The sequence below is a fragment of the Myiozetetes cayanensis genome, unplaced genomic scaffold (genome assembly GCF_022539395.1).
Source record: "Myiozetetes cayanensis isolate MyiCay16 unplaced genomic scaffold, myiCay2020 scf1, whole genome shotgun sequence".
NCBI lineage: Eukaryota > Metazoa > Chordata > Aves > Passeriformes > Tyrannidae > Myiozetetes > Myiozetetes cayanensis.
The window spans coordinates 59308551-59333275 of record NW_026086604.1 but is presented as its reverse complement, the minus strand read 5'-3'; the positions used below and the strand labels follow the sequence as shown (position 1 = coordinate 59333275).

General features: G+C 40.9%; 1 protein-coding gene across 8 annotated transcripts in view; it reads right to left on the bottom strand.

The window, feature by feature from the left end:
- Nucleotides 1-518: 518 nt before the first annotated feature.
- Nucleotides 519-24725, bottom strand: part of CARMIL1 (capping protein regulator and myosin 1 linker 1) — a 192832-nt gene continuing 168625 nt past the window's right edge. For 6 of the 8 annotated variants that reach the window (XM_050309266.1, XM_050325774.1, XM_050317461.1 and 3 more), the window contains 9 exons: nt 23575-23641; nt 23060-23256; nt 19973-20079; nt 16887-17319; nt 11712-11790; nt 8676-8909; nt 6586-6720; nt 4490-4636; nt 519-1569 (listed from right to left, as the gene is read on the bottom strand). In XM_050309266.1, the coding sequence (XP_050165223.1) occupies nt 1433-1569; nt 4490-4636; nt 6586-6720; nt 8676-8909; nt 11712-11790; nt 16887-17319; nt 19973-20079; nt 23060-23256; nt 23575-23641 (1536 nt within the window). In that variant the 3' untranslated portion in view covers nt 519-1432. The remainder of the gene's footprint in view (nt 1570-4489; nt 4637-6585; nt 6721-8675; nt 8910-11711; nt 11791-16886; nt 17320-19972; nt 20080-23059; nt 23257-23574; nt 23642-24725) is intronic. The other 2 variants (XM_050305210.1, XM_050306037.1) reach the window with 1 other exon arrangement.

Sequence of the window (24725 nt, the reverse complement as noted above, 5' to 3'; positions counted from 1 at the left end):
CTACTTTTGAGATGTAAACCTCTACCAAGTGCTTCTAAGATGTCCTGTTTTGACTTAGTAACCCTTTATACTGCAATAGGAGGAGTGGCAATAGTAGGCATGTACAAAGGAATCAGACAGAAGATCACCTAACAAGCAGGTATCTGAGCATTTCTGTCCAGCCAAGAAGCCACAGAAGGGCCAGGGAAATTGCTCTTGGGAGAGAGTTACCAAACCAACTTTATTTTGTCCTACTGGATTAAAATTGAGAATTCAGATAGCAGGTGTTTCTGGCTCATGTGAAGGCTACTTTGCTGAAGATTCCAAGGGAGAAGATCAGCAAAGAGATCTTCCTTCAGCAGTTTTATGAAGATGATGTGTATGTGTGTCCCTTTCAGCTGGAACAGGCACTCTACTAGAGGCAGAAAAATGACATGATTTTTGTCTTAACTGCACACTTTGTCTACCTGACACAATGTCAGATTCAAAGAGCAGAGACCATCAGACCACAAACACTGTTGTAAAAACAAAGACTAGTATTTCAGTTGTAAAATCATTTTTTTATTGTTACAAATATACATATGAATAAAATCCCTTCAACCTGTAATGTAAGTGGGTAGCCGTGAAATTTGCATCCCCTCCCTCAAAAGCTGAAATGTTTTTACAGATGTCGAACTATGTTTCTCATAGAATTACACATTGAAAGGAAGCTAATATGCAGACAAAACCGAGGAAGGCCTCTAGAAAACACCAATATTAATAAAATTTCAATTGCCCTCATTCCAATCAATATATACATTAATATACGAATGTGGAAGCATACCATGATTATACGTCATCCAAATCCTTCTCTGTTGTGCTTTCTGACGGTACACAAATGTAAGTGTTGAAGCTTTATGTACAGTAGGAGAACAGGAAGAAAGAAGTTCCCTATGGGAGAATGTAAAAACCATACCCAAGCATTTAATATATATAATCTATACAAATTATTTTATTAGTGTGCTCTTTTAATATAATTACAATGTGCAATTGCATACCGCAAGAATATATTTATAGGTAAGTCACGTGCAGATCTGACACATTTACATTCAGCAGTACAACACATTACCTGCTGTACAGTGTATTAGTGTAAGACAGTCTCCAGTTAATTTGCTTTGCTTTCTAAATGCCCTAATGCAGGGCACTCTTTGTAGCTGCTTCAGAGAAATTCAAGTAGAATACATGAAAGGATGGCTGGCTTTAGGCAAAGGGATGGAAAGGAATGTCTGCGTTGTACAGAACCGAAATTATGGACCGAATCAATGCCAAGTGTACTGTAAATGACGACTGGAAGATCGGTATTCTGCATGGAAATGTACCTGTGGTGAAAGAGCAGCTGGCTAGAGGGGCTGTTGATTGCTGAACCCCAATTGTTACAAAAAGCTCTTGCGCTACGAAGCACCTGTACTGATAGCTAAACAAAAATAAAATCTTTATCTGCTTCTTCGCCAGAGTCACTGGACTTGCTTCCCTGATGACCGTCTTTACTTAAGGACCTCTGCTTCAGTTCCTGGAACTCATGAGACTGCTGCCCAGGGCTTCTTTTTGCAGCTGTATAAAACAGAAACAGGTCTTACATGATTGCAGAGCAGAGAGGAAGGAAAAAAAAATGTCACTTGTGCACACAAGACCTGCTCCCGATCCTACCCATTTAACTTGCACTAGTGGCAGTAGCATAGGTCCATTAATTCTTCAAACCAGAAAAGGTGAGAGAGAAGAGAGAGAGTCTGAGCAAGCTTAATTCCACTGTTGGTTGGCAAGCAGGCAAACTTGAAATATGACACTTAGTACTTCACTGTGACATGGATAAACATTACAGTCAGAAATGGTCTGGAGATTTTTTTATCTTCACAACACTTCCAAAACAGAATAGCATTCTCTTTTTCAAGCTGGGATGGATCTGAGACAGTAAACTCCTGACTGCTCAGATGGATATCCCCACTGGGCACCCCTCAGACCAGCAGCGCACGTCCCAGGCAGCCCTGTCTCCATAGTAGGACACTTCTGTATTCTCACTTTTGACTCAGAAGCTTTGATCAGCACAGACATTCACCATGGCATCCAAGTTATCCAAACTGCTTCTCCCTGCCCCACTTCACTGCCACGTCCTGATGCCGTCCTTATTCCCTGATATGGGGGACATCCACGGCCTTAAGCCCAACCATCATCTCTTTCAGATGAGACCACAGGCTCTGTGCCTTTCTGTGCCCTGTAACAGGGAAAGCAGGAGGGCACACCATCTTTACCACAATCTAAATGCAAACAGCATCCATTTTGTTTGCTCAGCACTCTAAAAATCTCCATAAAGCCAGGGTTTTCTCCAAAGCCACAAGCTTTGAAATAAATTGGAAAGAAGGATGTAAAACCTTGTTAAGATTCCTGATCTAATCAGTGGTCTACAACTGCTATGGTAACAAGCGGGTTATGCACATTAAGCGGGGTAACATTACCCAAGGATTGGTAGCTTTAGAAATCTCACACTTCCACTTAAAATGAAACTTTAAAAACACTTAAATATGACTTTGTTGCAAGTCATCTCACTTTAGCCCCACAAAATTAAATGCTATGATGACGAGACTTTCTTTGCTCCACCATTTCAGGTAAGGATGTCTGGCTTTGATTTGCACTGATCATTGTGCCTGCCCACGTTTGCGAACCCCCCTCTTGACAAGGCACCAGCAGCCACGGTGGCCATGAAGCATCACCTCTCCTTCCCCGTGTAGCGTTCACCTATAGCCTCACCACTTGAAGGGTCAGTCTGCCCTGCCACCAGCACGCAGCTCCAGCCACAGCAGAGGCAGGCAAGCAACACGCTGTCACAGATGCATCTCCGTGGCTGTTTTAAAATTGTGCCAGGATGTGTTAGGGACTGGCAGGAATGTAGGAAATGCAGAGAGGGATCCCAGGGGAGAAGTTGCTGAGCTGCTGAGACAGCCAAATAGTTCTCCAGAGTCCAAGATACCTGTCTCCTCGTTTGCGTGAGCCAAAACAAAATATGTGAGGAAATGAGAGCCAGCAGCTACATACTCACTGCATACTCACTGCATTCTTATCCTGGCTTTGCAAGTTGGGAAACAGGAAAGGATTTTGAGAAAGGATTTTAAAACTGTTTCACAGAACTGGAGAGGATTAAGATACCTAAATCTGGTAAAAAATATTCAGGCATTTCCACTTTCCAAAACACCACTGCTTTTCAAAGAAATAGGTACCTGGAAATTTTTTTAGCCATTCTTGACACCTGTACCTCCTAGTAATTACCTGGCTTTTGTTTGGCCCCCATGGACTCTTCAAACAAAACTCAAAACACACCCTGCAGCAGCCATTTCTGTTTATGGCCTGATAAATCTAGGAAGGTAGTTTGCCCCCAGAATAACTGAAAAATATATGAGACATTAAAGTCCACGTAATCCAAGCAGGCTTTTGCCAAAAGAGCTTACCCTCACTCTGATGAAACCAAACACAGGTGACCTCCATTGGTCTGTAGCAGCAACTCAGCTTTCAAAACTTATTTTATCTTAGAATGAACTAAAATATAACAATTATGATAGGGAGGGAAGATTCTAAGTTTGGATGGACTAAGTTTGATTGTACAATATGAAAAGGAAATCAGTTTATAAATTTTGGGGTGAGGATGTTACAAAATGGATATGTGATGTCTTATAAGTAGAAAAACTGCAGGTAAATAGAGTTGCATGAGATATTCAAATACCCAATTAAAATACTTCAGAAAAAAAGTAAATGTGAATAATTGTTTAAAAAAACAGTGAAGATGTAAAGGGAAACATGTAAACATGTACCATTTGAGAACAGGAGTTTTTATATTTTAAAAACATATAGAGCAACCAAACATTTTTATAGCTTCCTGAATGAGCTCACTAAATCAAAACCGCTCCTCAGTGGAGCACAGTGCAGGGCTTGGGCTCTTTTGGTGTGTTTTTTTGTTTGCTCGCGCAACTGAAAATCAAAGAGATAATAAAGAATCTTAATTTACCCAGTTCTCAAGTGGTTTTTGTGAGTGATGCACTGAAACTGGCACTAACAAAATTCAAGCTGAAATGTATTTTGAAACACTAGAGTGCATGCATCTTAGAAAGGAAAGGTGTGCAAGCACGCAAAGCGGCAGGCGGCCCACCTGCAGCGTGTGTACATGGCAGCGTGCCAGTGCTGCTGCCCTGAGCAACCACAGATTGTCACCAGTGCCCTTCAGCAGGGGGGCTGCAGGCGCTAGATGGTACTGCTCACTGGTGCTGCCACGAAGGGAAAATGCACACGCGATTCTTATCCGCGATTTTTTTCACACCATGAAATTCCCATGGGGATAGAAGGATGATTAGCATCCCGTGAGATTTTTACCTCTCTCACAACCCAGCGACAAAGCCACACTCTTATGCTGCTTCTTTGCTATTACTGTTTCTTAATTGTTAGTACCAGTTTTCAAGCGCCATCGTGATGAAAAATGAAAACTTCTAACCAGAAGTTGGCTGTGCCTTCCTCTGCCCAAGCACATTAGCTTCCTCTTCTGCACTGGTAGAATACTGCCCCGGAGTGGTTTTCACGCTGCCAGATGGCTTGGCACAGTCAAGAGCTGCATCTCTTTTTTGACAATCTCCTGTTTGCTCTAGCAAGGAAAAGGATTCATTTATACTTCTAAGCTGCTCTGTAGGCCCACGTACAGAAAGTAATACAAATAATTTCACTTATCCAACCCATTAAATCAATTAATCAAACAGCAGTAATCAGTATACCAGGTGATTGATTAAATGTAGTCCAGATATTTGGCTACATTAGGAACTGCAGCCCGATCCTACAGCTGCAAAGAGGTGTATTTGGAGATTGTCCCACAAAGTACAGTTACATTAATTAACATAAAGAGATTTTATAATCAACTATCATCGAATTTTTAGCTTTGTTTCACAGGAAACATAAATTTGTTTACTAACTTAGACAGATTTGCAGTGATTTACCAGTTGCAGAAATAAATCGAACATGCTAGCCTGAACAGTGGCAGAAAGCAAGGACAGAGGAACAACTGAGTGAGAAAGTAGAACAGTAATGAAGAAAAAAGAAAACATGAAAATGAATAAAAAAATAAAAGAAACGAAATTTACTCTTTCCCAAACAACTTTGTGCAAAGCGTAGCAGCTCCTCAAGGACCTGGAAACCCAACTTTAGCCAGTCTAAACTATGCTCTATAAAATGTGTACAGTGCAGTGTAGAGTCAACTGGAAAACCCTGTGTTAGGCCAAGTTGTCTGGAGAGGTCTAAGGGAGCAAGGAGTAAGAAAGCAGTGTCTGACTCCTGTTGCTTTTGGTAACATGGATCATCTGAATACTCAGCCCTCTCCAGACACAGGAGAGGTCCTTGGGTGTGTTGTGTCTTGCTGGCTGTACACAATTCAGTGAGATTGTGGTAGTTCTGCTCTACCTTTATGGCACAAGAACAGCCCAATGGCATCATTGGTGGTTGAAGTGAGAATCAAAACAAACATCCCACACGTGATGACATGCAGTCACCAAATGTTAGCCACCACTGCAACAATCTTCCAAGCAGCACAACACCCAGACTGCGAGGTAAGTTGTTTCATAAAGATAAATGGTAGCCTTAGGGAGAAGCTTCTCAAAATGTATCTATGGACCATGCTGCTTCAGGGATTGCTTTGCCCCACCTCTCATCCAGAAGGTAGCGTTGGGCTCTGTGGGTAGCACAACTTCTCAGTCCTTACAACCCAGCATTCTGTAGCTGCCTCAACTCAGCTGTCCCCATCCTACACTATGAAAATCTGCTGTCAGACTATGGAAGAGCACCCCTTTGTTTCACAGCTTAAGTGATGGGAATCACCTCGGATGTCTTCTTTGAGGAGAGACCCAGGAAGGAAAGAGGTCTCACACCCAGATTTCAAACACCAGCTAACATCATGCTGAGCAACATTTCTGTGACTACTTCTCCACATAGCCTATGCTATGCTATCAGAGGAAATCTTAGCTCTTCTAAGAGCCATCTGTGGGCAAGAAAATGCATCAGCAGAAGTAGAAATCCAGTGCACATGTGAAAATCAGCAAAGAGAAGGCAGAAGCCTACTGTTGTGCATAAAAGGCAGCAAGCCTTGCCCTGGTACACAGAAACTCATTGCCCGAGGAGAATGTCGGTCTCATGTCACTCAGTCCCATGCAGTGACACCACAGAAAGGAGGAATACAGACAGAGAAACAGGCTGCAAGGACCAAAGTCATGGCTGCTCCCCTGGAAATGTGCTGAACCACAGAGCTATATTTGATATCATTGTATGCGTCTTAGTTCAGACCAAACTAATCATAATATACACAATACAAGAGTCCCTTAATTGTTCAGTTACATTATTAATACTAAAGGATTAATCTTTTATTGATTTGATCAAAGGAAGATGGGTGAAGAGATGTGCAATATGTGGCCAGATATACTTTCCATGCTCTTTTCACCTTCAGATGAATAACCTTCTTTCATTTCAAGTGAAAACAAATCAGGGGACAATGACACATCAAATTTCACTCGAAGATGGGCACACTGGAACAAGTTATACCAACACTCCTACCTTCCTGAGAAAATGATCTGACAGAGGGGCTGCTCTGACCATCCTTTTCTTTATCAGAAGGAACTTTCTTCAGCACAGGTGGAAGCAGGGCAACTTTTGGGGAACTGGGGCCGGAGGGAGACTCTGGAGCATCCTCTGTGGAGTAGCACAAACAAAAGGGTAAGAAGTTGCATTTGCACTGAAACTCACAGAAACGGTGCTGTTTATGATGGGCCAAACCTCAACACAATACACAAACAAGAAACAGCTAAGATCTGTGCCAGAAAATGAAGGATTCAGCAATTTACATTATGTGAAGAGAATTCATGATGGCACTCAGTCCAGGTGAAAGGATTTTAGCAGTCAAAGCAAGATCTCAATGTCAGCATTTTCATGTGTACTGCTATTGAAGCACAAATAGAAATTTGACGGACCAACTGAATTTCCTGCAAGACATAACTATGCAATTTGTAAAGAAGAGCTGTAAAAAATTTTGCATGGATTTTTGGAAATGTTTGTTCTATTTATATTTTCATTGTTCAGAAACATAATGAACTGATCAACTTGGATGTCCTGTTTCACAGTTACAAGGCATAAAAGTGAACCAGGGAAACAAATTACAAAAATAGCCTACAGAGCTCTATACTTCCTGGAATAACTTCCCAATACATAACACAAGGACATCTGTAAAGATTTGCTAAATAGAAAAAACACTTCATCTTCTGCACTGTGAGGAAATCTGAAACTTAAATTCAAATCCATAGTTTAAACCATTTAGATCTCTTGTTTCTCTTAAAGGCTGCATATGCATTATATATGGCAAGTTGACTACAGTGTTTAAAGTCCTCACAGGAAGACCTTTTTAGTCTTCTACCAGACAGCCTTTGCTCAGACAGCAGGGAAGTACAGCTATAGTGGATTACTTAACCTGCTTGTATGTTTTCTTCCCAAGAGGTAAACAGTGGCATATGTGCACAACAGATGAACTAGGAATACACATTAGCATTGATAGAAGGCTATCCAACATCTCTCACTTTAATGACCATTTTTAAAATGGTCAATAAAATAAAAAGAAAGCCATCTAAAACCTGATGGTGGATCCGTATTTGAACAATGTACTGTCCACTGGAGTACAGAGGCTAAGTAATGCTCAGGTTACACATCAAGGGCAGGGAGGAGGCTGTAACATCCCTTTGTCCTCTTGTCCTTACCAGAAACGACATCGTTCTAAGGTCAACAGTGAGCATGGGAAAAGCCAGGAGGGCTGCAAGCTCTTACAGATGGCCACACTCACATTTTTCACTCAGTAGCAATTAAGAAGCTGTATTTGCCATGGCTACTGGGGGAGTCAGTAACTGACTTTTAATTTCCCTCAGCTGCAGTGGCTGTACTTTGGGAAGAGGGGTTTGTGACACTGGCCTATTAACAGTGGACAGACAAATATGTGGGAGATCTGCTAAAGTATTTCTCACTGCTGGAAACCTTAAGATAATACCTGGGCAGGAGGTTAGGACAGAACAGAAGTTAATAGTTATTCAGTCATCAGTCCTGCAGGTTTATAAAAGCATAGTTACAGTTATTTCCAGGCAAAAGCAATAAGGAAAGAAATAAAGGCTAAAGAAGGAAAAATACAGTAAGAGACAGTTGGTTTGTTCATGTTATTAAGAATAACAGGATTTGCTTGAAGGTTAAAAGCAGCCTGCCATAAAGCCTCAAGGGCTTTAGTATTTATAGCCAGGTGTTCAGAGAAAATCCAGTGCTACTGTCAGTGCTACTACAACAGGACTTTGATGCTGAAATAGCTTTCTATGCTCATCTCTTCTGTGAAAGCAGGCAAACGGAAAACAGCTCTGCCACTGCCACTACTACTACTTTTCGCACTTTACTATTGAGGACCATAGGTTAAACCATTTTAGTAAGTTTATTCAAATTAGGATAAAAGGAGGTGGAAAAGAAGGATACAAGTCAAGGGCAAGGCACTGAAGAACCTGTCCCTCCACATTTAACTTCTGTTCAGCATGTGGCAATAGGTGTCTCCTCGATAGGCCACACAAACACGACTCAGAAGTACCCAGAGCTGGGGACAAGGACTGCTCAGAAGAGCTCCTCACCAGTGCGAGAGGCAGAGCGTGGTTTCTGTGGCACTGTGGGTCGTCCTGCCAGGCTGGGCTTTGTTGACTGCAGTGGGGGTTTTGGGCTGGTGGGTGTATTGGAAGAACTTCTTGCCTTTGCGCCAGCTTCTGCCTTTGGTTCAGCTTTTGAATTTTTTTCTGACGATGCTGAAAGGGAATCACCTTTATTCGATGCAAACCGCGTCTCTGGAAGGGTCTGCTGTTGTTTAGGCACTGAAATAAATAGACACATTAAATGAAGTCTGCTGCAACACAGAAGGCTCCATGCACAGATACGCTTTTGTGGAAAATACCACCATCAGCTCACATATCACTACTGCACAGCTATGTGAGTGTGTAGGAAGATCCCAATGTTGTATTTAAAATTACTGCAAGAAAAGCATCCAAACCTGCTAATTCTTACACATGCTAAGTTTCATAATTCAATTGCCCAAGGAGGCAATTGCATGTCCCCCTTTTTAATATATTTGAGGCGATGGCTAGCTGGACCTTATTCCTCCTTTGTATTTCAGGAAGCAGATGGTACAGCCTACCTGCTGAGAAAACAGCAATGGATCAGTGGAAAAGGCAGCTCTTGACTGTTTTATGTCTCTACAGACAAAAGGTTGGGTTTCCAAGATCAACAGAGAAATCCTGTCCCAGAAAATAAATCCCAAGTGCGTGACCAGCAGGTTACATATTTTTATTTGTTGCTTTTAGCAGGCTCTAGAGGAGATTTTGAAACTTAGCCCAGATCAAAGTATTCTTTATATGATATTTTGATTCATCTAAGAACACTGTACATGGATTGCAGTTTCCACACATTAGTAAGTTTACCAATGTATTATTTATCCCAAAGACCAAGGTATTTACAGATAAAGTTACAGTGACTTCCAAGCAATAAATGAGTCCCATCTAGCTTTGCAAGTTGGTAGAAAGCCTGCTGGATTACAGGTTGCTAACAAGCAAAAAGCCTGCCCTACTTTCCTACTCTGCAGCTTTCAGAAGGTTGAAGGTTTATATCTAGCAGTTTCAATGATAATCTTGGAGCACGTATCTTAGCTTGGGACTTTCAATAATTATCATGTCTCGATTCTCAGAAGAAAATTATAAACTAACTGAAATGCAGACTGGTAGCCCTAATTGTAAAACCAAATATGTGCTCACAGATGCTGACTTGACCTACCTGCTATTCCCATTCAGAAATCCTGCTGAATACAAAAGTGCTGAGCACAAACATTTTAATGGCAGTGGGAGGGAGGGGAGTGTTGACATAGTTTGTTGCAAGCCAATCTCCAATATGTTTTTCCAGCTTATGTAGCTGTTTTTCAGCCCAGCTGGAGTTAAACTCTGGCGAACCAGACAGTTGCGTGACGCATATATATTTGTGTGAGTGCGTGACAGGGACACTTTGTGTCTGCGTGCTTTCAGTACTTTCTTGCTGCAAGCGAAACAGCAGGACACCTTCTCCACCTGTGCGTGTGTGCACACAAAAAAAAAAAATCAGGCAACATCCAGACACAAAGCAAAGAGTAAAACCCCCAAAAACTTATTCTCCTTCGGCATCGCTATCTACAGTTTTCCTGTAACAACATCCAGCAATTTTCCATTAACTCTCTTTCTTGTCTTCCTGACCTCAGGCCTGCTAACATTATTAGAACACAGTAATTTCAAATATATTAGGCCTAAACTGAAGATAAATTGTAGTTGCAACAATGAAAAGGAGCCTTGGGGAGCTCTCAACAAGAGTGGTAAAGAAACAACCGACAGCTGGAGGCTAAAAGGAAGGGCAAGCACAGTGCAGTGAAGTGGGGGTGAAATGTGTCATATACAGAGACAAAGACCAGAGGAAAGTTGGGGTTGGACACCCCCAGCTTCTCTAATGCCTCAAGTGCAGACTATTCTTACTCCTCTGACTTCAAATTACTGACATCAGGAGACACATACAATCCACGAGGTCCTCCTCAAAAGACAAGCAGGCTTTAAAACCATTGATTTGCAGATTTCGGTATGTTCTGACTATGCTTTTAAAAACTGCTTTAGAAAGGTATAAAACTTCATAATTGATATCTGAAGTGCTCAATCAAGATGGCCACACTTAGATTTTGATTTCAGCCTGTTTTTCCAGCCTTGCTTCTGTATGTTTTAGCACTCCTCTCTACCATGCTTGCAGGGTACCTACCACCACAGCTGAGAAATCAGACCGGGATTTCCCAGTTCAGCCCACTCCTTTCGTGTGGTACACACAAACCACCCGAGCTGAATCCCTTGTGAACACTTCACTGGCCAGTCTCAAAAGTATATATGGAGACTGGAATGTCATCTTGTCCTGAGATGGCTGCAATATAGGCATTGCCATGTCAGGGCCCAAGACTACAGCTTGACAAGGGCACAGAAAGACCAGGTGCAGAGAGCATTGGTGCTGTAAGTACTACAAGGCTGACACCACTTTGTACACAATGAAGAGTAATTCTGTGCATGTGAGCAGTGTCCAGGGGGCTCCACTGCTTTGCAGACAGCCCTGGCTTCAATCAAACTGGGTAAATCCTGGGAAGAGTCAGCTGCCATTGACTATGAGCCAGCTGAAACAGCTGAAAGTCAAGACTACTCAAGTTGGTATGTGCAGACTAGTATAAACCTTGAAAATTGGTCATATTTAGGTCCTCAGATATATTCATCACTTGCACTTCTTTGTGCACAGACATTCCTGCTGGGTCTTGAGTTGAGCTTCAGCTTTGCTGATCCCATTAAAAGTCAGCATCCTTTTGAAGGTGCCCCAGGTACCTGCACCAAGTAGTTCCTCTCCTGTGCAACAAGAGTAACAAAGTGAGCCATAAATTCAGCCCTAAATCTGACTTCATGAGATGTGCTGTCCAACATAGCACAAAAAGCAAGCTTGTTTCTAATAATTTTCACGTAAATTCCTATTTTGCTTAGCAATTGCAGACATACAACCTGAAGAGGGAAGTGAGATTTTTGAAGTTATGCATTTTGCAGTTTCTAGAACGAGTTTATACCAAGAAACCTATACTGTACCTGTACCACTTCCATCCAGTCGTTCTGAGCTCATTGTTGTGTCAAAAGACTCTCTGGGAGTCGTGTCATTCCCAAGTTTCTGAAAGAGTGAGAAAAGCTCTCATATCAGTAATATATCTGCAATTAATACAACTCAGTGGTTCTGCTAGGGAAAAAAACCCTCTTTTTTGGAAGCCACGAGTCAGAGAAAACAGGTACAGTAACAAACCATGGATTCTCTCCCTTTGTTTCTGTTTCAGGTCTGGGATAACTAAGTGGGAAGAAAACTACTCTGATCTGTAACTAACACTGCCACATGCCTATTAAAGCTGCAATGACACCCTGCCTCCTATGTGACAGATCTCCTAATGTACAGGAGTTGAATCTGAAGGTGCAAGATGGAAACAGCCTTTCCTCCAAAGATTGGTCTGTATCTAAAAACTTCTCGTTTAGGTTTGAAATAAAAAGTCTTTTCCTGAAGATCTAGATTTTGAATATGACTGCTGAATGGATCTTATGCCATTCTACATAGAAGAATAGCTTCTCATTTTAGATAAAACTGCAGCTACAGAAACAGCAGTACTCGTGTGTTTACAGGATATCTCTAAAAACAAACAGACCTCACTTACTGAAAAGTGTTTAAAGCTAGCCATCACAAGCACTGCTGGGTGCTCAGCACCTCTAAAGGAAAGGGACTTCTTGTTTATGTGCTGATACTTTTCCTACATCTTCCATTCTCTTGGTTAGGTTTCCTAACATCTTGGCCTCAAAAAAAAAGGTGCAGAAACTTTTGCCATATCATAGCTCTAGCCTAAGTGAGCTTGAAACCTGTGTATTCACCAGGAGAAGCTTACATATGCAATGCTTGTAAAAGCACCAGCTTCCTTTTACTGGCTTACCTGCTACCAGAGCTTAGGCAGAAGGATAAATGGGAGGATAAAAAAAAGTGCATGGAAGTATGTGCAGGATATACTAAGACAGAAAAACTTATAAAGATAAGACTATGAATAAAAGTGAGATCATTTTGAAACTAAAAAAGTATGTATAGACTTCTGCAGGCAGCTTCAATATTGATCTTGATTTGCTATTTCAAGACAGTGTGGTAAATGATCTGTTCTGATGACCATTGCATTTGGTTATATACCCACAGATAAGTCATGTTGACATGTTCAGGTCACTGCTACTACTACTCCACTACAAACACCAACTCTGCATGACTTGTACTGGGATCTGACTATCCCATGGCATTCAGAAATCTCCACCACGTGCCACACAATGCACATCAACCATGACCACTGCCCTTTGGAGGTTACGATCCAAAAGACTGCTAGGTATAGCACATGGGTAAAACAGGACAACAGGAAATGTAGGAAGGAAGAGAATGGTTACAAGTAGCAGGAGTACATATTTATTACAGAAAAAATGATAGATTTAGAGTGAAAACAGTATTTTAAATACAAGCATAAAGAAATGATCCCTAAATATCCATGCTGGTCATATGTCTTTCCCTGTAGTGGCAATAAAATATAGGTATTTCAAGAGAAGAAGATTTTGGGGAGTGATGAAGAAAACAGCGTAGTTGGCCTTAAAGATTTACTGACACCTCCATTTTGCTCATGTAATCTCACAGCTCCCAAAACAAAGCCTCTCTTCAATACAACAAAGAAGAGGATGGAGATGCTGAGTGTCTGCTGTTCCCATATAAGACCTGGCAGGGCGAGTTCTATCACCCAACCCTTCTCTAAGTACAGGTGAGCACTTAAAATGGCACACTGCATAAGAAGGATGCTATTAGAATCATCATTAAACTTTCTGTACTGTAAAACTACCCTGATACAGATGTAACTATACACTCTAAGGGATTACATTTCTACAGGTTTTAACTATAAAATCACCTGTATGTTAAAAACCACATGTAAGCCAGAAAAAGTTTTCTGGACAGATGCACTCTAGAAATGCTGTGACTTGTAGGGGCAGAATATTAAGGTATGGTGCCCATATGGACAAAACAAAGTCACCTCTAAAGCTAACATAAATATTTAAGCTTTGTACCAGTGAGTGGAAACCCAGTTTTTACTACCGTTTCTTGACAGTCATTGATATTTTGGCTAAATTCTCACTTTTATACCTCCCAAAGTTACATGTTTCTTTGTAAGACTGTCTTGGCTATATATTTTTAAAGGGAATACCAATCTCCACTTACTGGATTTTTCTTCTGTACCTTGGAACCCCCCCCTTTTTTACAACAATCTCTTCATGGAATGTAAATCCTCACGAACTTTCACTCAAAAAGCAGTTTTCTTATGTAAATACTGAAGATATATGCATAACACTTAGCTACAGTAAATGACTTAGGAGAGCTGTGTGACAGGATGAAACTAATCTCACCATAACTCCTTCCTCCCTCCCTAGTTATGGGACCACTGAGGAAATATGACCATAAACAGAGACAAGTACAAAAGCCAGTGCTGGCATCTATTAGCATAGTACTTTAAAATGCGATAAAGATGACAGCATGTTTGGCTACCTACTGCACACACATTCCAAGCTGCTTATGGTCCCAGGACAACAGTAAACACTTCCTGCAAAAATTTACTCTTAGAAGTCAGATCAATGCAGGTGAGTTTATCATGTAGATAAATAATGAGCCAATTCTACTTTTAATAGGAATTCATGCAAGGTTGGGCAACACCACAGAGCTGGATGCCACTGAGAGTGAATAAACAGGTTATGGATGATGGTTTGCTCATAGGCCTCCCTCCAGGTATTTAAGAATTCAGTTTGTAACACTAGATGGAGCTAGAAGATCTTTCTACGTGTGCCCACAGGCAACAGTAATCCGCAAATACTTGACTCTACCATTAGAGCCAATTCACATGTTGTATTCTAAGCAAAAGAAAACAAAAACTCATTTACCATCTTTCCATCTACTGTGCACCTGCTCATCACTTGTATCTGCAACAAGACCGCGGTAGGGTATGAATGAAATAGTAAATTCCTTCTGGCTTTGTTTTCATGTAAAATAGCTCAGAATATAAGCAGCCATCTGTACCTTAAAGGAAAATACAATTTTCTATCATACTGGAATTCTGATAAATTTGAAGATGTAACTTGATATCATACTCATCTTAAACAATGTAACAGCACTGGGATGATGTCTTCTGCAGCTCAAGCGTCAGGCTGCTGTATGAATTTCACCTTCATGAATATCATGAATAAAAGTGAAAACCTAAATTATTCGATACTGTGACCTAGGATGAAGTATGTGAAAAATTCTTTGGAATAGCAGTTCAGTTTTGTGTCCTCTAAGCAACATTAAGAATAGATAATTTACTGCTCTGCTGTGTAAAGATTTCTATTTCAATTCAGTTTTCTTGTCACTCTTTAAACAAAATAAAAATATATAAAGATACATAATTTTGCATTCTCTAAATACAAATTTTTACAAAAAATAAAATCAATTGTATTATTTTCTTGAAAATTAAACCTGAAATAAGAGGAGTAACCTGTCCAACCAGTAAAAAGTGAAAGGTGGTTAAAAAAAAAAACAACTGGGAAAAGGCAACAACTTTTCATTTTGATGGACAAAATTAAAATTTTCAATTAATGCTACAGAAGCTCATCAGTCAAAGAGGACTTTTACTCTCCCCAGTTAAAAAAAAAAAAAAATTACACATGCTAATATTCTACCTCAGTCATGACCTTCCAGATTTGACTCACTGTAGATAAAAGGTGTTAAGGACCCAAAGAGCACGAAGCATACACAATTACGCAGTTGTAAAAATTTATACAGTCTGGAGTAGCTTGGTATTTTATAAGTTATAGGCAGGGCATAATACTTGTATTTAAAATCATATGGCATTTTACTTGAAAACTTGGTGCTTTAGAAATCAATGAGATTATTCATAGGCATTACTTAAAACCAATGAGAAAGGTGGGAATTGGTAATTTCTTTAGAAAAATCATTTTCATGCTGAGGATCCCTTAAATGATCCATAGACTACTGCATTAATTTGAATCTGCTTATGACAAGGCTCTGCTGTCTGCAGGAACGGTTCACATATCATGGCAAGCGCTATGAAGAAACGTAAAAATGGACTTTGGACGCCTTGCTTGGTCACAGTGAGACAATTCTGCACATGTTAAAGGAAGGACAACCCAACAAAGCTTGCAGATGAGCTTTGTTGTAAGACAACACCTTCCAAATGACACGGGACAATGGTGGGGAATGGAGAGCATCTGAGTGCCCTGAACATAGACGAGGAAGAGAGAATTGAAAAAAGGCTGATACTTTGGTAAATGTGAAAGATGCCAACTGCAGCTGGCAGGAAGCAGAGGATAATAATGGAGAAGACCAAAGGGAAATGGGCATCAGGCAAAATAGTCTGACACAAAAAGCTTTGGAGGAACACAAGAATATTCCACTCTACACATTTGCAAGTGAAGCAGAGTTCTTGCCCAGCATCAGCACTTCACAGAAGAGAAAATTACAGAGAGTAAAAGGAATCTGGACATTTTTTTCATGTATGCTTTTTTCTTTCAATTTCAATATTTGAAATACAGAACTCAAAGCCACAAAAGTAATTAGATGTGGTACAAAAGGACATAAAAATTAAAAAATGCAACAAGAAAAGTATATGCTGAATATATAATATAAAATACAACAGATCTCTCCATCTGTCTACATCACCTTCTCAAAGAGTAGGTAGCTGTAGTTAACTCTGCCAAATATCTCAGGTACTGGTGTGCAAGGAGCACATTAAGAAGTCTGTCCTAGTTTTACCTTTTCTAAAGCACACATGATATAGGGTGGAGATATCTGAGCTGTGCTTACTAGTCATCCCAAAATTATTCTTTAATACATGCAAACAATTACATGTCCTCCTCTGTGATTATGATGGTCTGATATAAAGTATAAGGGCTGGTGCAACCTCCTCCACCAAAGGAGAGAAAGTGTAGGCTTAAGGGTGCAACTCCTGCTCCACATGTGCAGCCTACTCCTTGTCCAGGGTATTTGTGTTCAACCACCACAGCAGAGAACAACCCTCTTGCAGGAACACTGTAATCCCTGTTGGAAAGCAGGACTGACGTGTCAAGCCCCAGCCACCAACCCTTGCAGACCCAACCCACCTCTCCTGAAGACACCCAGATTTTGCTAATTTTTTTAACAACTCAAAGAAATCAAATTGCCCTCACCTTCTGAGCAGAGGCTGCTCTCTTCTCCTGCTTGGCTTTCATTTCTGCGAGAAGTCCACTGCCCATCACTTGCACACCATACCTCCGGCCTCCTTGGGGGCTTCCTTTGCTGTCACCCCTCTCAGATTTTGCCACATCGTCTGGCTGCAGCTCCTCCAGTGAGTCTGGTGTCTTCAACTCCTCAGATCGCTCCGTACCACCGTTCTGCTCTGCAGCCTTTACCTCCTTCTTGCTTGTGTCTAAAGCTGGACTTTTTGTAGCAACCTTGGGCGAGGAGGGCTCCTCTGCCACTGTCACAGTCTGGGGACGTTCAGATTTGGAGCCTCTTGATTTGATTAAGTTAAGAAAGCCACTTTTTCTTGAGTCCCTTTTCTTCTTCTCATCACCTGCTTCAGTGGGCTCACTGCTGTCCGAACTTTTAGTTGACGGTCTCCTAAAAAAAGACAGATATTTTAAAATTTTCTCCTCTCCTCCCTCTCTTTCAAGTAGTACCAAATGACTTCTTCCAGGCAAATCCAATCTTTTGTATGATCCATATGTAGCCCTACACCCAATCAAATGATATCTCTAAATTAAAAACTGGACAATTAGCATCAATCATACCATCTTGAGGATTCCTGTGCTGGCCTTGTGCACGGTGTAATGAAGACAGGCAACTGTTTCATCTGGGCATGTAGTTGTTTCCCAACACCAGACAGCTCTAGTAAAGCTGTCTATGCACATATGTATTTGGTTTTCATGGCCAGGTTTTGGTAGCATGGGGGCTACAGGAGTGGCTTCTGTGAGAAGTTGTCAGTAACTTTCCCTAGGCCCGCCAGAGGCAATGCCAACCATCTCCAAGACTGATCCAGTGCTGGCCAAACTGAGCCCATCAATGATGGCAGTAGTGCCTTTGGGACAACATAGCTAAGAAGGGGAAAAAATACCCTGTGCAACTACAGCTGGAGACAGGAGTGAAAACACGTGAGGGAAAAGCCCTGCAGACACCATGGTCAGTGAAGAAGGAGAGGGAGGAGGTGCTCCAGGTGTTGGAGCAGAGATTCCCCTGCAGCCCGTGGCGCAGACCACAGTGAGACAGCTGTACTCCTGCAGCCTGTGAAGGACCACGGCAGAGCAGAGATCCACCTGCAGCCCAGAGAGGACCCCATGTTGGAGCAGGTGGATGCCCAAAGGAGGAAGCGACCTCGGGGGAAGGCTACACTGGAGAGGGCTCGTGGTAGAACCCGTGAGCCTGTGGAGAGAGGACCCCGTGATGGAAAAGGGCAAGAGTGTGAGGAGTCCTCTCGCTGAGGAGGAAGGAGCAGCAGAGTGTGACTGAACTGATTGCAGCCCTCATTCCCTGTGCTACTGGGAGGGAGAAAGAACTGAAAATTAGGAGTGAAGTTGAGCCTGGGAAGAAAGGAGGGGTGAGGGAAGGTATTTTTAAGATTTGGTTTATTTCTCATTATCATATTCTGATTTAATTATTTTCCCCAAGTCAAGTCTCTTTTGCCCATGATGGTAACTGGCGAGACATCTCTCCCTGCCCTTATGTTAACCCATGAGCTTTTCCTTGTAATTTCCTCTTCTCTGTCCAGCTGAGGAAGGGAGTGATAAGGCAGATTTGGTGGACAACCCACCACAACATACAATTTCACTCTCCTCCATTTCTAGAGTACACTATCTCTAGTTTGTGTCTGCCCACTGGCGAAAGAACAACTGATCTAGGCACATGGTTAACACAGCTTTTGGGAGATCTTGTTCCTTAAGGGCCCTGCTTGAAATAGGAACTACTTGGTGTAGCTGCCTTCTCTCAATAGGGAACTGAGAGGCCACTTTTATAGTGCAGATGCTCATTCAAAAAAAAAACAACCCCCCCAAAAAACACCCCAAAAACCAAAACTCAACCAAAAAAAACCACAAAAAAAAAACCAAACAAAAAAAACCAAATCAATCTACCTGCCAGTGGGATTTTCTACAGGTATCTTCTAAGCAGAGTATTCACACTTGAGGGGTAAGCTGGGTGTGTAACACATCTGCGTAAGAGCACCCAAACTGGAGAGAGAGCCACTGGTGTCACAAATAGAGCAAAGATCCTCAGCAAAGGCCATGGCCAGGGACAGGTAAACAGGGATGGTGCAAATCTTAAATGAGACGCTGGCAGGCACCCAAGGGAACCACAGAAGAGTGCAGTAGTCTGTGAGCACCCTGAACTTAACCTGGCTAGTCCATTTTTCAAAGCTTCCACAGTTTTACCCCTACACATAGCACATCACACATGGCTTCATGTGTCACTATAGATATTTATAACTCATAGTGACTTTAAAACATTTGCTTTTCCTGACACCCCTATCTACCAGTTAACACCTACTATTTTCCTCAATGTATGTCACATACAGCACAGAAGGGGTCATTCCAAGTTGCCTGGAAATCACCCTTGCATTCTCATTTAGTTATGCAAGTATTTTTGTCTGTGTGTGTGTGTGTGCGCGCATGACCACACACGAATGCAAGAACATCTAGATGTATGGTTCTGCAAATATACAACCAGCTAAAAAGCAACTGTATTAACTGTATAACCCTTATGAAAAGTTGAAAGACATGTATCAGATTATCACATTTCAGATTAATGTTTTGCCTAAACCTGGAATGCTGCTAATTGGTCAAACATATATTTAACATATTTCTAAACCAGCATAAATCTACTGTCATCAGTAGATGACAACACTGTATCCAAGAGCAGTCCTTACTAGACAGAGACACTCCTGTGTAGCACTGAACAGATCCTCAACCAATACAAAGCTCTGCTTCAGCTTTAATGAGTTTCACTGAAGGGTAACATGAAGTCAGCTGAATTATAAAACTACACATTAGTCATTAATCTCCCCACATGGTATATTAAAGCAATTTATTTCAAAGTAGACATTTTTAAGGGCGGGTAACTGAATTCACAATACTAAGGTATTTTCTAACTCTGACACCACCAATCCTGGATATTGGGAACAGAAGTCAAGCACAGTTTAAAAGGGTTACTTGCCCAGCATTAAGATGGACTTTTTTTTTTTTTCCCAAAAAAAATACATTCTAGAAAGATTTTTTGAACTTACTTTGAATCCATTTTTGTCACTTTCTTAGTGAAAAATTCATCCACGCCTTCATCCACTCTCCCCATGAGGCCATTCTGATCCCCTTCTGGAGGTACTCCAGCAGACACCTAACAAAAGAAAAAACTCTTTCTGGTATATAATAATCTAAGCATCTTCATTCCACTGATAACAATGAAGAGTTAAGACATTAAAAAAATTGTTTGTGCCAACCAAACCTCAGTGCAGACAACAGAATCACCATTGGAATTCCCCCTTTAACAGGCCAGTTGATGCATTACATCAAATGCAAAATAACCCAAACGACCAGTGACAACCTGGATTCAGCAAGGCATGAGGCCAGGAATCAAATGCCTTGGGCTTGTGAGAATAGAGCACTAGTTCAGTTAGACAAGAAAAAAAATAAATCCTGATCAAGTGGTGATCTAAAGTGAAAGTATTTTCAACAACCAGTTGTTTCTCTGCTTGGAGAAAAACGTATGTTCTGGATTTTGGATTCAGAGATTTAGGAACTGAGCCTTTTATAATTCATTCAATCCAGTACCTCCAAGAGCAGAGAATCTAAATACAGAATCAGGTGTATCACTTTAGGAACCAAACACATTTTTTTGCCTCATGTCTGAAAATGGCAAACCAGCTCCCTGTCTTTGGCTTCAATGCCCACATTTTGAATATGGGTGACCTGAGGCATATAAACCAGGTTGGTTTAGAAATACCTGCCAACCACAAAGGCCCTGTGAAGATTAGCTAGTGACTCAGTATCCTCCTGAAGATGAAACAAGTTGTCTCCTGCGAGGATTTCTCATGAGGTCTAGCTCCTGCATATGGCTTTGAGGTGGAAAAGCTCTATCATCAGTAAAAAGACTTCCTTCAATTTAAATGTCATACTGGAAACCTTTTAGGTGACTACAGAGGACTTCACAAGACCCAAACCAGTTGTATTCTTGGTAGTACTAAGGACCAGGAATCAGTCTGCCTCAAATAGCAGGGTTTATAATTTGAAACAATTCAAATCAAGGAATCTCCTAGTTGCCACCATAACTTAGAGTAACCCCAGTTTCCCTTTTGATGTGTAGTACATACCCTTTTCTATGCCTCTAAAAAGAAAAAAAGAAATACTCTTAAAAGTGGGTGTTAACATCAAACCCAGTCTCATTAAGTCAGGACAACAGACTTCATATGAACTAATGCTTTGACACAACCATGAAACTTTTTACTTCCCATGGCTGAACCTTGTTAAAAGTCTAGTATTTATTATGTGTTACCAAAGATAATAGTTAATATTTTATTGATACCTGCTGTAGCAATCTACTATTGATCTGAAAAGAGTCCACTTGGTAACGACTGCTTTGTTGGTAGTCAAACTGGCAACAGATTTTCTATAAAAACTGTTCTATTCTAAGAAGCACAATGATTTATCAGATTTCCAGCTCAGCCACCTTTGGTATTTTCTGTAGAGAACTTGTTTAGCTGGAGCATCTGACACTAGGCAGTACTGCACTTACTAATATCTGGGTTGGTCACACCAGTGACCACTTCAGTCAAAAGCCTCTTATCGCTGGTGATATCATTGGAGTCTCAGCCAAAACACACAAACTAAAAGTAGCTGACGCATTTTAACAGAAACGAGAAACCACTTAATACTGATACTGGAGTCCTCCAGACAGCAGGAACAAATGTTTAAGTATCAAAAGCAAGAGCATCTCCTGAAGAGGAATTAATTCTAGAATCCAGTGATCTACAGCAGATGAGAAGATCTATTTCAAAAAAAACCCAAAACAGTTTGCATCTGAAACAGCAGCAAGTTCCTACAAATTAACTAAAGACGTAAAGAAATGTTGAGGGCCAAATAAGGTCCTCAAGGCACAGGATTTTCTTACAGTTGTTTATTGTTACGCCTTTTAGTAATCAGCATCTTTAACAGTAAGACTGAACTCCGGTTTATTTTGTGTTTTACTGTCCTAATGTTAAAAAAAGTGCTGATGGCACAGGACAAGCTGAATAACTTTGAAAGCAACTGGGAAAACATGTGTGTTCTGCAGCACTGGAATTGGAAGACGTAAACACAGATGTGTTTTCACTATGTGGAGACAAATCCCTCCTCCTGCTACCTCTAATCTTCCCTGTAAAGCACAAGGGAACGGAAAGTTGGCTTGAATATCCCCTTTGCTTGAAGGTTTCTCCATTTCCAAGTGATGCAAAAAGCACTCTATTGCCCGATATGATCTTTCCCAGTATGAGGGAAATTTTTAAGAATACTCTCTGTTGACAATCGTCAAGAAGAAGCAGAAGAGGCCACAGGCATTCATTACTAGGCAGCCTAACTCAGAGAAGCAATGGCTGACCCTTGATAAGGGCTACTTATCATATCAGCTGTGCTCTGCTGCTGCAAGATAACTCTGTAACTCCTCCAGATCTGTCCTTACATACCCCCAGGACACACCATCACAGAAATAAATCTTTATTGATGTGGTGTGCCAAGGAAATGGAACTGCGGGAACTCCGCGCACATATATAGAGTTCACACGAATGCCTTTCGTAAACAGACAGTGCTCTTCTGTTTTGTTTTTCTAAGGCAGGTTTCAGCATGAAAAGCAGATCTGTGACTATGCAGATTTGCTGGCCCAAACACCATCTTCAGTTAAGGAGCTGTGGGAAGCTGGGTGTCACAGAACAGCTCCTCCGAGAGCTGATAGAAATAAGAATTCATGCCAAGTTACCACCTCTTAATGCAGGCAGAAGAAAAGGATTAAGGCTTAACAAACCCTTGCAATATAATTGAAAAGTCTCATGATATTTTGTGCATTTCCTGTGAAAGCTTCAAGCACCTCCAGAAACTGCTTCCATGAAAAAAACAGAAGCAAAATAAAAAAGGATAAAACTTATCCTGTATTTAGGCCGTGTCAAACAAGACAAAAAGCTTGTAATAGGGATAGCACACTGAAAGACTTGAATACCAGAAGAAAAATTAAGTAGTTGTTTATGGCTTTTAAATCTTTAACAGTTTTCCTCATTGCATTGCAAGACCTGACTCATGGCAAAAAGCAATCAACACATGAAATTGGCAGCAATATTTTAATGTAGACTCACTGCTGCTTGGCTGGGCTGCTGCTTTTTATTCCTTTTGGGCCTTAATTTTGTAAAGTGTTCCAGTTTCCTCCCTTCTTCAGATGGCAGCTCTGAAATGAATCCAGAAGTTCGTTTGTCTGGCCTGCTGGAAGGAAATGGTGGGTCTTCTATATGGATAGGTACTTCTTCCAGTGCTTTATCTAGATCAAATTCCATTTCTAAGAGAAATCAAAACTTTCTCATTAGATTTAACATGATATTTAAAACAAAAGACAATGCCATTTCTCTCTTTTGTGGCAAACAATTATAAGCACATTTAGAGAACTCAGCCACAACACGTCTGTGAGCAGATAGAGCACTGTGAGCAACTATTTACTATCAAACACACTAGCAGAGTCACAAAACAAAGCAGACAGTGTGGGCCTCAAATGCAGTCCAGAGGGAGGGAGAATCACCTGTGCTTTTCAATCAAGAACTACCTAAAACTACCTCAGGCAAGCAAAGAAACAAAATATTTTTATGAAATTCTCACTTACCAAAAGCTCTGGACACTGGACGGAGCATTCTACTGTGGATGCTTTTTCTTTTTGATTTAGGAGTCATCTATCAACATAAAACAAAGCAAAAATTACTTTAGGGGACAGAAGAAATGACAACAAATCAGTTCTTCAAGGCTATGAAAAATTTCAAGATCTGATTGTGTTTAACACCAGAAGGGAATGGGTGTTTTCCTCTCTTTCTTAGATATTCAGAACTTTTTCTAAACAGATGTTTTGTTCAACTTATGTTGAACAGAATCAGAGAGGTAGTCATTAAAACTGTAGGCTGTACACAGGATAATTATGGAAACTGTCCAAGCATTAACTCTTTGAAGCCCATAATGGAACAATTAAAACCTCACCTCTGCATTTGAGATCATGAGGGACAAAATACCTAATTATTTTGTCCAGTACAGCACAGTTAATGACAATATCCTTGTACTAGCTTTTATTTCTAAAACAAGATACACATCCTCAGTTCATTTGTTAGTGACATGCTACTGCGAATCTATGCCTCTGGACACCACCACACAGCTCACCAAACTTTCCTAGGAAAATGAGTTTTGGAGCACACAGCACACAGCCCTTCTTCAAAAATCAAAAATATCATGTCAGCGTGAGCAGTTATCTGCAGCAGAGACATATGACTTCCCTGGATTTTAGATTTGTTGGGAATAGGTGGAAAGTTACTTCGGCATACACTCAACATACTTACTGAATTACATGCTATTACTCTTCTCATTGTCATGTTCCCAGAAAAAAAGGAGCCTTAAGAGCACAAATACCGAGACTTAAGAGCCAAGTTTGCTGATTTTGAAAGAAAGTTGCCCTTCTTTGCTTGATTGAACTCTTTTGAAAGTTGGCATAGCAAGAAAGGTAGTTTTGCTATAGGAAATGCAGGTATCAATTCTGAACCTCTTAAAATAGCTCAGCATTGTAAGACTTTTTGTTTAAAAGTTGACTTCCATGTTTTCTTAACAGTGAATTTAAAATGACTCAGCTTCTGCAAAGATGGTCCCCTTTTGTGGCAGAGTTGTACATGCTGGTTTTAGTGATATCCATATACTTCCATTTACTTGCTAGTCTTGAAGCCTAGCGGCTTCAAATTCTGGAGTATCAGTCAGGAGGCTGTTATAGCTTGCAACTCA